The 15141-nt window shown below is 40.0% G+C and overlaps 1 protein-coding gene across 1 annotated transcript in view; it reads left to right on the plus strand.

Moving 5' to 3' along the window:
- The window catches only part of LOC123249832 (supervillin-like), a 101971-nt gene that overhangs the window by 83224 nt on the left and 3606 nt on the right, over window positions 1-15141 (plus strand). The window contains exons 17-24 of the mRNA XM_044678941.1: window positions 2871-3022; window positions 4942-5047; window positions 5523-5730; window positions 8488-8621; window positions 9496-9651; window positions 12490-12633; window positions 13914-14035; window positions 14961-15116. Coding sequence (XP_044534876.1) covers window positions 2871-3022; window positions 4942-5047; window positions 5523-5730; window positions 8488-8621; window positions 9496-9651; window positions 12490-12633; window positions 13914-14035; window positions 14961-15116 — 1178 coding nt within the window. The remainder of the gene's footprint in view (window positions 1-2870; window positions 3023-4941; window positions 5048-5522; window positions 5731-8487; window positions 8622-9495; window positions 9652-12489; window positions 12634-13913; window positions 14036-14960; window positions 15117-15141) is intronic.

Here is a 15141-nt window from a genome sequence, read left to right on the forward strand (position 1 = left end):
TTTTATTTCAGCAACTCAAATTAGCCTTATTAGATATTATTTAATAGAGATCCTAAGGAAAATCACCTTAATTGATTAATAACAGCAATAGAAATTCACTTACTGCTTTAAGGTTTGGAGGGCACTATACATAATCTCCTTTGAGACTTTGTGAAGTGTAACCCTTCAGGTATGAGCATCTGTATTTTATAAATAATTCAGTGAAGCTCACTCGCCCATGGTAACCCAGCTAATAAGAATCAGAGGCAGGTTTTGAATCTAGATATTTCTGAGACTGAGTCCAATGATCATCCAATGACTCTAGGCCAGGCTTCCTCTAAGTAGTAGCTGACATTTGTGTAGTACATCACTATTTTGAAATATGACTATTCATGACCAAATTTGATCCTCACCAACAATCTTAAAAGGTAAGGTACTATAAGTAATTATCCCAGTTTTTCAGATGAGGAAACTGAGGTTTATGGAGAATTTGACTTTCTGTAGTCATAGAGCTTTTAAGTGTGGAAGTCAGAATATAAACACAAGTCTCACCTAATTCCAAAGCCAGTACTTTGCCTAATTAGAAAATCAACTATTTCTGGGAATAAGGCCTTTGTATATTGCATGTACATTACATGAGGACCTAGGTTGGAGTCCCAAACATAATCCATGCTTGTCCAGTGACATGGGGGACCACTCTGAGTCTTAGGCTCTTCACCTATAAAATGCAGATAATCATATTTGCTCTACCCACCTCACCGGGAAATTAGGAGGAAAATCCTTTGCCAAATATAAAATTCTATAGAAATGTGAGCCACTTAAAGACATGCAAGATATTACTGTTAAAAAAGATAATGATAATGTGGCTGCTTCTTGAATTTTTGAGGCCAATTGAAAATAGTCATGATATTTTAACACCATCCCATCAGTATTGTTGACACATTCTCAATTTTCCAATTTAATAAAGAAATAGTTTGCTAAGTAAGCTTAAGCATAGGCCCATCCAAGCATTCAGAAATGACAAATGAATGAAGTATAGGTTTTTAAAAGTTTGCTCTATGCCTCATCAACACCTTGCTGAGTCATCTGTTTCACCTGGTCCACAAAACTCTCTTCCAGGTGATGCAGAACAATGTTATTCTTTTACTCAGTGAAATATATACACACACACTTATATATATATATATAGAGAGAGAGAGAGAGAGAGAGAGAGAGAGAGAGAAGGGGGGGGGAAGAGATGTGTGTATACATATATATTCCATATGCAATTCCATACAGATAGATGATGGATAGATAGATGGATGGATGGAGGGATGGAGAAGAGGGATGGATGGATGGATGGATGGATGGATAGAGGAAGGGAGGGATGGAGGAATGGATAGATGAATGGATGGATGATAGATATTCCCCAGTGAAGATTCTGATGCTTGGTACTAATTAACCATTCATGCTTGTCATTCATGTGCTCTGAGAAAGCATCAGTGTGATCATTTATGAAGCACCATTTTGTAAGTGGCTTTTGGAGTTTACAGTAAAGCAGACTTAACTTCCCTTTCTACCTCAAAACTCACAGAGAAAACATTTAACTTTCACTTTAAGCATTTCATTGGAGGGAAGAAGAACTGATAATGCAAAAAGGAGCAGGCAAAATTATTGCTCTAGGCTTTATCATGGAAACACCTAGATGCAGTCATCTTCTTACCCCATCATTTACCAGTATCTCAGTCAGTAAGCATGGATTGTGTCCCTTGAATGTACTAAGAACTTTGCTTGACATTGGAGATCCAGATATGAAAGCAATGGTCCCTGTTCTGAAAAAGCTTACATTCTCCTAGAGAGAGCAATAAGTAAATACGGAGAAGTACAAAATAAGCACACTGTTTTGGTGAGGGAGCAATAGCTGAGAAAATCAGGAAAGACCATTTGTAGCAGAGGAGAGAGACTCAGGGTGGTCAAGATGCAGAGATGACACAGGAGAACCTGAGCTATCTTTTCTTCCTTCTTTTTCCCTATTCCACACACACACACACACACACACACATTGTCAGAGATTAGAACTTGGATAAGAGAGAGGAGGAAGCTGTGTAGCCAAGGAGAAAGAATGCACAGTTCAAGATCTCATTAAAATGAAGGATTTGGAGGCCTGAAATGCTGACGTATATGATCTCTACAGCCTTTTACTAAAATGACCATCGTCTAGTCAAGTTTTAATGACTGCTATTTCAAATGAATGCTTAAATGCTGCTTTATATATTTTTTTTAATCACATTATTATAAAGGAAGGAATCCCAGACCTTTTAATGAAATCATTGCATCAGCAATATAACTGGTCCCTGTTGGTCAGAACTTGGAAACTTGTTATGGTTTTCGCTTTTATTAATATCATCTTTACAGGATAAATTATGTTCTTCCTTTGGACTCCTAACCATCCCAGCTATTGTTCTACCCCATGTGATTCAGATGCTAGCGAATCTTGTGCCAGAGGGCTATAATATGGAAAAAGACTGTCTATTTGGACCGTATTAATGCCATGGTCAGCTTTGATTTTATACATGCACACACATAGCTATGCGCTGATTCCCTCAAGTGATGTCAGCTGTTTTTTCTTTTGAGTTTTAAGAAAGCCATACAGATCATTTTTCTTTGGTTTAGAGGCTCTAGGTGGCTTAGCACAAAGAGAAGTGCTCCCCCCGCCCCATTCTATGAGTTATATTCTCTCCCTTGGGCATATGGAAGGTTCCCTCTGGTTGTAAATGGATTCTCCTCGGCCCTAAGCCTGAAGGCTGTTTTTGGTCCATTTGTCATCTATCCTTGTCTCTGGAGATGGAAGTGATTGATTTCCTCGGTTGTCAGCTGAGTCCCTCAACTTCTGCCACTCTGTGTGTTTGCAGTTGGAAGTCGACAGAAAGGAGAGCATCCAGTCAGGACGGCTGGCAAGGAGAAGTGTGTCTACTTTTTCTGGCAAGGCAGACATTCAACTGTGAGTGAGAAAGGCACGTCTGCACTGATGACTGTTGAGTTGGATGAAGAGAGAGGAGCCCAGGTGAGCCCCAAAGGACAATTTCCATCCCGATGCCTAAAGTATAATGTGAAATGTTCTCCTCTTCCCTCCTCCCTCTCTTCAGCCTCTACCTACTCTTCTTACAAGTACCCAGGGACCCCAAGGCACCATTCCCTGAAGACCTACCTCTAGGGTTGATCAGAAGCTGCCTTCTCCAGATTAGGATATCCCAGGGATTAGCTAGGCTGGGGATCTCAGGATTAGCACAATCCTGGTACACAATAAAATACATTAATTAATTTCATAATAAAGATAATATAATATAATTAATGTAATGTAATGTAATGTAATATAATATAATATAACATGACATAATATAATATAATAATATAATATAATATAATATAATATAATATAATATAATAAATAATAACAAATATTTGTTAACTTAACTACCACCCAGTGCTTAATATTAATCCCAGACCAGCTTCTCTGCATGGTCTGGCTTCCTCTCTACTCCCGACACATCACTCCTGTAAACATGTTGTTGGATAGATGGGAGAACTTGGTGTTCATTTACTCCCTGGATCACTAACTAGCTGGATGACTTTTCTCATCTCTAGAAATGAGTTTTCTCATCTCTAAAATGGAGAGAAAAGTAGCACCATTCTCAAAGAGTTCTTGGGAAGATCAAACAGGATGCTTAAAGCAACACGTCAAGATGAGCATCCATGTGTGATCCAAGATTACAGGCTAATTTTTCACATTTTCTATTATCAGCATAAATGAAGTATATCCATCTCCAAAACAGAATCCCAAAACCATAGGCTGAAACAAGGAAGGGACCTCAGTCATATCTGATGGACATGATCCATTGCAAAGTCTAATATCGATGCCCTTTGGAATAACCACAATTTTTACTCCAGCTATTGGTGCTAATAATAATAAAAAAAAAGTTGATCCTCCATATTGGAAAACATGAAACAAACACTTTATGAGGAGAGATAGCCAACAAAGGGATTTCTGAGAAGGAGAAGAGAGGAATCTCCCCCCCCCCCATCACCCCCAAAGAGTTTAGCAGACCTATCTAGTTTTCCAAAGACCCCCCCCAAGGTCTTTCCAAGAATCCCCCCTCCTAACCATCATTAGATTACAGCAATCATATGTGCCAAGACAGATTACCCTGAAAGTTGAAAATGACGAGAATTTCCCACTGTGAAAAATCTAGGTGAAAAATAGCTTTTAGCAGGGGTTTGCATTTGAATCTCTTCCCTACACCGGAGGATTTTGATCATAATCTTTAAGAGTGGCTGCATTTATTATCAGGGCTGCTGTGAGGATTGATCGAGATAATGTTTGTAAAGCCCTTTACAAACCTTAAACGTCGGCTAGGATGATGGTGGTGGTGGTGGTGGTTGGTGACGGCGATTAGTCTTGGGGAGAAAAAGAACCAAATATTTTAGTTTTGCCCTGAGCTTCATTATTTTAGCTCTTTTTACATTTTTGAACATAGAACTGTAGTTGGGGCGTTGGTTTTTGATAAATTACATGAATCGGGAATCAGACTTCAGATATAGTAAATACTGCCATGAAATAGCACTAGATTATGCAAAATGGTGCCAGCGATTGATAAGTCGACTCAAAGTGAGAAATGCTTCCCTGTCTTATGGCTCTCCGGCCCCGAGGCTCAATAAACAATTTTCTCCTTAAGTGTGCAGAGCCTTGCCAAAAATTACGAATGAATTGACTCAAGCTGAACGTTATATATGGTGCTGCTAACACCTGATCGAAGGGACTGCATTAACAGGAAAGGAAGGCGGCCTTGGGGATGATGCCTGGTTATAAGCAGGCTTCTGGAGTGATGGATATAGAAATGTTGTTGCCCCCAAATTGTTAAGTTAGCGGTCAGTCATTCTAATTATTATTGAGTGCTTTTTAAAAGAATATGTTTAAATTTTCAGGTTCAAGTGCTTCAGGGAAAGGAGCCGCCATGTTTTCTGCAGTGCTTCCAAGGAGGAATGGTTGTACATGCAGGAAAGCGAGAAGAAGAAGAAGAAAATGCACAAAGTAAATCCATTTTTTCTGTTACAAATCAATTTTTTTTTCTCTTAAAAGCTATTTTTATATGAAAGGGGAAACTAAGCTACTAAAGCTTAAATCTGCCCCAAGGATTTGGGGACACCCTGTAGAGTCATGGTTTTGCCATAGAAAGACTTAAAAAAAAAATCACCTTTTTATGGGAAACTCGTCATTCTCCTAGTAGTTGGCATCAGGATTAGATTCAGAATGTTAGAAACAGAAAAGTAGAGTTTAGGGATAGGTTCAGTGACATAGAGAAAGGTGCCTCACCCCATAGACTTTGCCTCTACCTTTTTGGTGCCATAATGAATGAGAAAATGCCCAGTCCCGGGTCCACATTTCCTTTCCTCGGTCAGTTGTTCATCCTGGGCTCCTGGTTATTTGCTGCTGACCCTCTAATAGGCATCAGACTCAATCCATTATTTGTCCAGTGCTAAGTCTGTACTGACGCTGCCCCCTACAGGTGACTGGAGATTGTACTGCGTCCGAGGAGAAGTTCCCACTGAAGGGAATTTGCTTGAAGTTGCTTGTCACTGTAGCAGCCTGAGATCCAGGACTTCCATGATTGTCCTCAGCGTCAACAAAGCCCTCATCTACCTTTGGCATGGGTGCAAAGCCCAGGCCCACACCAAGGATGTTGGGAGAACTGCAGCAAATAAAATCAAAGAACAGTAAGTAGTCAAGGACTTTGTATTCTTATTCTTCTTCTTTTTTTAAAAGAGATAGGAAAAAAATAGAAAAACTTTCACTGGAGTATCTAGGCTTATTAGCTAGTGGACCTGAAGTTAGAGAACATTCCAAGAAAACAACTTGGGAGTCCAGCTCAGAATTTTGGGATCAAAATCTCCATTCTGATCTAGTCACACTTGAAAAAGCCTACCCAGTTTTAAAGAATTACTCTATTACAAAAATGAATAATGTGGAAATAGGTATTGAGTGATTATATATATTGATTATATCCCAGTGGAATTGCTTGTCAACTCCAGGAGGGGAAGAGGGAAGAAAGGAGGGAGACAACAAGAATCGTGCAACCATGGGAGAAAAGGTTTCAACATTTGACAAAAGGGCATTAGTGAAATACTTTCAGAGACCTGTGCAACTCGGTAAAAGCCTATTCTTCATAAATGATACCAGGTTCAGTTGTAATCACTGATCAAGGGCTTCTTTACCTGGAGTCTTCAAACTTTTTTTTTCATCTTTTGATAGCTGAATGTCAATATAATTATTTTCTTTGTAGTCTTCTGTATTCTATTTTATATTTAAAAACATAATTTTAAATTTTAAAATATGATTCTAAGAAAAATATTGGACAGCCAGGAGGGTGCAATGAATCTCAGATGAAATCTAGCCTCATACACTTAACTAGTGATGTGAGCCTAGGCAAGTCACATAACCTCTGTTTGCCTCAAATTCCTTTATCTGTAAAATGGGGATAATAGCACCTATCCTGCAAGATAGTTGTGAGGATCAAATGAGATAGTAATTGTAAAGCATGTAGCCCAGTGCCTGGCATCTAGTAAACCCTATATAATTTTTAGCTAGTAATAGTAGTAGCAATTAGTGATATCATGGTGGTGGTGTTGGTAGCAGTAGTAGTAGTGGTGGCAGTGGTGGTAATAATAATAGGAGTAGTATTTGAAGCAGTCTATATCTCACCAGATTTCCTAAGAGTTCCATGACCCCAAAAAGGTCTGGCTCGAAACTTAAAAAGAGTAACTGTTCTCTTGACTAGGTCGTGGTCTTTTAGGGAAGGTATATTCCCACTTAGATGCCCTTTGTTTCATTCTCAGGTAGTCTCTGACTTTCAAGTTTCAAGATCTATTTATTTTTTAATGGAGGCAGGCTAAAGAATCTCTTTTGGAAATTTTTGCTCAGACCCTCAAAATACGTAGATTTTCCCAAACTGTAAAAGCCATGAAGGTATTTCACTCAGCAGCAAGCATGAAGCAACTACTTCATTGATGAATCCTTTCCAAGGAAAAATTGCTTTTCCTGGCTAAGAGAACAGAGGCACAGCAATTAGGACCATCTCCAAATAAGGATCAGCTAGAATGAGTCATGGTCACCTGCAGGGGGGGCCCCCCGAGGACTCGACATGCCAAAGGAGAGTGGGGAGGCTTCCAGACTACCCTGCTGTGGAGGAGACCCATCTCCCTCATTCATCCAGGAATGCCTAAACAGCTTAGCTTCTTATGTGTCGCAGATCTGGGTGGGAAAGATTAAAGATATTGTTCTTTCATGGGATGAAACATGTTTTTCCTAAATATTTCTTTTTAACACCTTACCGTACCTTATATCTTGTGATGAGAGTGATCAAAAGTGAGCGGTACCTGGAGAATGAGTATGAAAAAGGTTTGAATAAAATACTCCAAAGACTGACATAAGTTTCTGCCATCATTACCAAGCTAGCGTTCAAAAGTCGATGGTAACCCAAATCGATCTGTCACTCCTTTCATCAGAGAAAACTGGATCCTGCTAGTGACAAGGATATAGTCAAACCAGCCCTTGGGTTGGGAATTATTTGTACTGTTACTGTTGTTGTTTAAGCCCTTACCTCCCATCGTAGTGTGAATTCTAAGACAGAAGAGCGGTACGGGTTGGACAATCGGGATTATAAGTGGCTTGCCCACGATCACACAGCCATATTTGAACCCAGGTCCATCCAACTCCAGACTTAATGCTCTATCCATCGTGCTAGCTAAGCCAACCCTTTTTGTGCTGTTGGTCAGGTACTGTAACAAATAAAATTAATATAGAGAGACAGAATTAAAAGTATCATGGTTTCAAAGGGTTTATTGAAAGCCATTTAGAAACATGAAACCACATGCCTATTGAGATTTAGTTCAAATGCTGCACCATACTGTAAGGATTAAAAATGATAAAGGCTGATACTATGAGGGAAAATAATAATTTAATTAAAGCCATGATGGTAAAAATAAATTAGACCACATGCCTGTAAAAATTCAAATTGCCGCCAGTCCCCATCTTGTCTACGTAGCCAAAGAGAGTCGTCTGAAGCCCGACCTCCGAATTTAAGCTGCTCTATACGTTGGTTCCTGTTGTCTGACATTATCACGTCAAAAACCAGAAACCCATTGCATCACGGAAAATGTAGTTTCAAAGTCCCCCACATGTCCACAGGAAGTTTGTCAAATACTTTTAAATGGGACCTCCTCGAATTCCAAACAACACAATACCTCTGGCCCCTGGCTGCTTCAGCAGGAAAAGAGGAAGTACCAATCAAGTCCTGAGTCTTTATACCTCTGTCTACATAATCACACTTCCTGTCCACCTCGTTATGCAAGAGGAATCATGGGAAATGTAGTTTTGAAAGAGTCCTAAATGTCCACAGGACGTTTAGATCAGGGACCCCAAAATTTCCAATATCTCAGTACGTACCAAATCGTGTTGGGTTTTCTCCCCTGCAGATGCCCGCTGGAAGCCGGGTTGCATAGTAGCAGCAAGGTGACGATCTACGAGTGTGATGAAGGGTCAGAACCAGTGGGATTCTGGGATGCATTAGGAAGGAAAGACCGGAAAGCCTACGACTGCATGCTACAAGGTAGTGCCTCTTCTGTGTCTTTGTCTGTCAATTGGAGAGAGTAACCCTTGCACTCCCTGCTTCTTAGGAGGGTTCTAAGAAAAGTACTTTGTGTAAAGCAGTGGATGAAAGTTAGCAGCAGGTGCAATAGGAATATTCCTATACCCATCATGGGCCAGTGTTGTGCCCAAAGCTGCGGGCTGTGTATTAACAATTTCATTGATTGAGAGAGAAAAAAAATGGAAAACTTATTTAGCATTCTGTGAGAAAGCAGAATGAAGCTGTTCTTGGCCAGAAGAAACTCCCGCTCCCATTACTTTTTCCCAGCCTTGCCCCATCTCTTCCCCACCATCTCCCAGCCACTCTCTTTTTCTCATTATTGCTGCCAGACTTAAGCAGGCAGGCTTCACTGAAGTCCTTGAATAAATTTAGGCTCCTCAGACCCCTGACTCCTGGTACCCTGCTAAAACTCACTTACCAAGCTTGGCCAAACAACTGATTTATGCAGCTTTTCCCATCTGCTCAGATAACAATTTCATTTTAGAAGTTTCCAAGAACATCAGCCATGCCATAAAAGTCAACTTCAGTAGATAGAGCTTTGGAGGTAGATCCAAGAGGAACTGGGTTCCAATCCAGCCTGGGGCAAGTTATTTAACCTCACCAAGCCCTATTTTACTCATTTCTCAAGGTAGACAGGAGAATACCTGCAGTAATACTTTGTGAGGTTGTTGAAACTCAAAAGAGATCACTTTGGAAACTTTTAATTTTATTTTAAAGACTAAGCCTTCCCATCATGCCTAGAAAAAAATATAGGAACTTCTCACTAGTCACAGTCAGAATTGGTAAATGTCTACCTTTTGTCTTTATTTCTTTTGTTGTTCTTTTTCTTTCAAAGATCCTGGAAAGTTTAATTTCACGCCCCGCCTGTTCATCCTCAGTAGTTCATCTGGAGATTTCTCAGCCACCGAATTCATGTATCCTGCCAGGGATCCTTCTGTGGTCAATTCCATGCCCTTCTTACAAGAAGACCTGTACAGTGCTCCGCAGCCAGGTAGGGTCATCTCAATGCTACAGCTATTTCTGAACAGCAGTAGGAAGGAAAAATTACATGGTGCTAAGCCATGAGGTAGAAATTTCATAATCTTTTTCTCCCAGAAGTGACAGAATCTGATTTCTTTTCCTCTGATCCCCACTCCCCAACTTTAGTGCATAAATATATGCAAATCCCACTCTCCGAAATATAACAAATCCCCCCTTTAGAAGATGGGGAATGGAAGCTGTTATCCTAATCCTGATTTGGATTGAGGATCCAGAAAAGAAAGACTCTCCACACTGCCCAAGCCACTCTCCTTTTCTTCAGGGTAGATTTTGGACCTAGGAGAGATTACTAAAAGCAAAATAAAAGCAAAAACCAAATTGAAGACTTGAGTTTTCTGTGACATAGTCCCACAGAATATGTTAGACTTAAAGTCTGAAGATATGAGTTCAAAATTTACCTTTGCTACATCCTCTCTGTATGATTTGTGGCAGGTCATATCTCCAGTCTGGGCCTTGGTTCTGTCATTTGACTAGATGACCTCCAAAGTCCATTCTGTTTACAAATTTCTGATCCCAGCATCCTATGGACACTATAGTCACCTCTTTGAGGAGTATCACTAACCAGAAGAATCTCTCTCCTTTGAAATGGAAAAGAAGGGGGGTTGAGCCAAGATGGCAGCTTAGTAGCAGCAAAAGCTGAAGGCACTCTGACAGTCCTTCCAAACAAATCTTTAGAAAGAGCCTCAAAATGACAGGAGTCAAAAACCAACAGCAAAACAGTGAGGGGGCTCTCCCACTGAATACAACTTGGAACGTAAGCAGAGAGCTGATTTTCATAGGATAAAGGGGAACTGGAAACAAAACTGAACACAAGGGAGTGCTGGCCAACCAGCCCCCCTCCCCACCTACTATGCCAGATTCCAAGTCCAGGCACAGAGCAACTTTAGAATCCCAGAACCCTGGATACACTAACAGAGCACTGTGTATCCCAGATTCGCACCTTGGCCCTGGCACCACACCGCAATGAGACCTGGAAGTCCATAGCACTTGGCCTTTTCAAGCCTGTGCTTTGGTGAAGACCTAGCCCCAGGGCAAAATAGCTCATAGTGCAGAGCCCTGCAAGCCAGCAGCTTTCAGAATTCCCAATCCACAGGCCAAATAAAAAAAAGGGTGGAAAAAATGATAAAACCACAAAAGAAACACCTAACCCTAGAAAATTTCTATGGAGACAAAGAGTGAAACACAGAGGAGGGTGAAATCCAAGCAACCATAAGTTAAACTTCAAAGAAAAATGGAAATTGGTCTTAAGAGCTGAAGAACTCAAAAAAGAATTCAAAAACCAAATGATAGGTTGAAGAAAAATAGGGAAAAGAAATGAAAGTAATGGAAAAAGAAAATAATAGCTTAAAAAGCAAAATTGGTCAGCTGAAAAAAGAGGCACAAAAACTCAATGAAGAAAAAAGTTTTAAAAAGCAAAATTGACCTGGAAAAAGAGGCAAAAAAATCCAATGAAGAAAAAAGTTCCATGAAAAGTAGAATGGACCAAATGGAAAAGGAAGATCAAAAGTTCATGGAAGAAATTCAGTCTTAAAAAATAGAATTGGATAAATAGAGGCTAATGACTTCATAAGACACCAAAAAACAATCAAACAAAATTTTTAAAATGAAAAAATTGAAGAAAATATGAAATAATCTCATTGAAAAAACAAACAACCTTGAAAATATATCCAGGAGAAACAATTTAAGAATTACTGGAGTCTAGATTCAAATCTGGCCTCAGACACTTCCTAGCTGTGTGACCCTAGGCAAGTCACTTGACCCCCATTGCCCCACCCTTACCACTCTTCCACCTATGAGCCAATCCACAGAAGTTAAGGGTTTAAAAAAAAAAAAGAATTACTGGACTCCTGAAAGTCATAACCAAAACAAACAAAACAAAACAAAACAAAACAAAACAAAACAAACAAAAAGAACCTAGATGACATATTACCAGAAATTATAAAAGAAAATTGTCCTGGTATTCTTGAATAAGAGGGTAAAATAGAAATTGAAAAAATCCACAGATCGTCTCCTACAATAAAAAGATAAATAAGAAATGGAAAAAAATTTAAGGATTTCTATAAGGTCAAAGTGTTTAAATTCCTATATGGAAAGATGATATTTGTAACTCTTAAAAATCGTTATTATTATAGTAGTTAGAAGAGGTATGCATAAACAGAAGGTGTGGTAGTAAGCTATTTAGGATGATATGTAAAATGGAAAGAAAAAGCCAAAGTTACTAGTTCAATGGCATGTTAATGGAAGAGGGAAGGGAGAACAGTGGAGAAAAGGAACAAGAGCAAAACTTGGCAAGACAGGAAAGGGCAGAATAAAGACTCTTTTTTGAAACTATATCTTTGGCTCTCTCATGGTCTCAATCTTATACAAAATGAAAAATGAAAAAAAGACTGCTAAGCATAACCCAGAATATAAATCTTAATGGCCCTGTCACGTATTAGAGCTGGAGTCAGCAACTCCTTCAACTCTGAATGCTAACAGTGAAGATTGGCAATGCCCGTGGTTACCCCTGGCAAGCCTAAAGAAGAGTTAGGAAAGAGGAAAAAAGAAAGAAAGTAGGAGACAAGGGAAAGAAAGAGGAAAAAGAGGAGAATCAATATGGCAGGCAATGAATAGTGACCACCAGATACTTGTAGATGAAACCCTCTACAGAAGTTGGACCCTTTCCCAAGGACACTCTGTAGTTGACCACTAAGGTAAGCCTCTTCCTTCCCAACTATCATATATTTTCAGAGGAAGGCAAAGTAGTTCTTCCCTGGAAAATGCAGTAAGTGACTTTTTGTCTTCTCCACAGCACTTTTCCTTGTTGACAACCACCATGAAGTGTATCTCTGGCAAGGCTGGTGGCCAATTGAGAACAAGATAACAGGCTCTGCTAGGATTCGCTGGGCTAATGACCGAAAGTGTGCCATGGAAACAGTGCTTCGGTACTGCAAAGGTAGGACCTGCTTCTGAAATGATGTTAGGTAGAAAGACCTTCAGATGTAAAATGGGATAGCAGGAAGGGGATTGAGAATTCATTAGAGATCTTGAACCAGAGGGTCTGATCCTTTTAGCCTTCCCAACCATTGACCGATGCTCCAAGAGAGCTTTGAGTCCATAGCATCAGCTTCCCTTATCTTATTCAATGCCTTTGTGCATAAATCTTTTGGAACGTTGATAAAATCCAGCAGTTTATGAAAAACTGATTTTTCTTTTACCTTTTTAAAAGTTTATATATTTTTTTTGAGACTAGAGAATCCCAGACTTCCATCAAGATTGGGAATCTCAGTTTTATTCATGTGTGGAACAAGAGCATCCAACTGGTAATATCAGAAATGCAAAGTTTTCCAAAGTAATTAAGACGTATCTACACTCAGGATTAAATCATCCTACGTGACAGCTAACCTATCAGATAATAACAACAACTATAATGATAGTATTTATATAGTGCTTTAAAGCTTGCAAATATCTCATTTTTTGCTTACCACAACCCTGGGAGGTAGGTATGTGCTATAAATCTCATTTTATAGATGTGGAAACTATGACAAAGAAGTTGTTACTTGCCCCAGGTCCTATGGTTAGTGTCTGAGGTCAGATTTGAACTCAGGTTTTCTGGACCCAAAGTCCAGTGCTATATATCCTGAAGCACCCAAGATTTAGGGTGTCTTACATTTCACTGTCCTTCATATGCTGTAGAAACGGACAAAAGGTGATCACTCTAGATATGCTCGAAGAATCTTTTTTTAACAGTGAACCTTTTCAGCATTGTTCACTGTGATAGATTCTCTTCCCAAGGAGTTCCACATGAATAAACGTATCTGTTTATCACTCAGTTTTTCACATAAAAGAGTACCATGCAGAGTTATCATTAACTTCTGCCGTCAGTGGACATCTTAGACCTCAGGGCCACAGGCAAGATAATAGGGAAACCTTCACAGATTTATGGAGGCATACAGAGGAGGATGTAACAAATACCTTTTCCCCTTCATGACTCCATCAGGGCCAATCACAGGTCGAGTATTGTGGGATAAAAAAGGGGGAGAAGTAGTCAGGCCTTAGTGATAGTCGTGAACATTTGGTGGGAATCTCTTTTATCTGATGCTATTAACTTTCCCCTTAATGGCCACCAAAATATTTCATTAATGACCAACGATGATTAAGTATCAAATGCTAAATCAGCATGTTTTTTTACCCCGTTTAAGTATCCCCTAACATTTGTGTTTTGGGCAATAATAGGAAAAAATGTCAAGAAACCTCCCAAGTCCTACCTTATCCATGCCGGTTTAGAACCTCTGACATTCACCAATATGTTTCCCAGTTGGGAACACAGAGAAGACATTGCCGAAATCACAGAAATGGTATGTATGCCTCTCTTTCTGAGGGTCTGACATATCTTTTGGGGAGGGACCCTAGTAAGAGGGCCTTACTAGCTGTGTGACTCATGGCTGAATCTCTTAACCTGCCTGACCCTCAGTTTCCTCCTCGGGAAGGTGGAGATGTTAGCGTGCCTGTAATATCCACTTCCTCCGCTTGTCTGTGGTAGCATTTATGTTGAACTTTTCAAAGCAAACTTGCCAGACACGGGTCAGACATTTAATAAGCATCAGAGGTGGGATTCAGAAGGCACAGAATCACTTCCCAGCAGCGACTATTGGAGATGGACACAGACATCAAGACAAAGGCATTTGCTGTCTGCAAACTTTTTCTTAGTAGAACCCATTGGACTACAGGGGTCCTTGGAAAACATCCCAGGTAATAGAGGGGCAGCCTGAGAGGCACGAATTGATGCCAGAATGTTTCTGATTTTGGATGCTATTCGATATATCATTTCACCTCTGAGGGACCCAGGCAAATGATAGATGGTCTTCTGCCATGAAATCACATCTAGTTCTTTCCCTTCCTTCCCCAAATGCTATATAAAATAAAAGCTGTTCCCTGGCTTCAAGGTCTCCACACAGTGTAGTCCAGTGGTATTTTCTTCTCACTCATATCTATATATCTATATCTATATAGATATGGATGTGTATGTGTGTGTGTCTGAAATCCCAGAACTCTATCACATTGTCTTTCCTGGAATTCCTCAGTTCTCTTCCATTTCAAAGCTGGACAGCTGCTGTGGGGCCCCAGGTCTAATGAGAAAAGGAAACTGGAGTGTGAATGTTTGGGGTCCCTTTTCCTGTAGGGCAATCCCCAGAGTTGCTTTTACTCTAAGCTCTTTGATTCTTGCCTCTTGCTTTTGTTTGTACTCAAAAACATTTTCTTTGCTCCCTGCTTCTTCTCCAGGATGCAGAAGTGTCTAATCAGATAATCCTCGTGGAAGATGTGTTAGCCAAGCTTTGTAAAACCGTTTACCCACTGGCTGATCTCCTAGCCAGGCCCCTACCTGAAGGAGTTGATCCTCTGAAGCTTGAAATTTACCTTACTGATGAAGACTTTGAAGTAAGTGGTTTGAGTGGGGGGTGGA

Source organism: Gracilinanus agilis, chromosome 5 (assembly GCF_016433145.1).
Source record: "Gracilinanus agilis isolate LMUSP501 chromosome 5, AgileGrace, whole genome shotgun sequence".
NCBI classification, from domain to species: Eukaryota; Metazoa; Chordata; class Mammalia; order Didelphimorphia; family Didelphidae; genus Gracilinanus; species Gracilinanus agilis.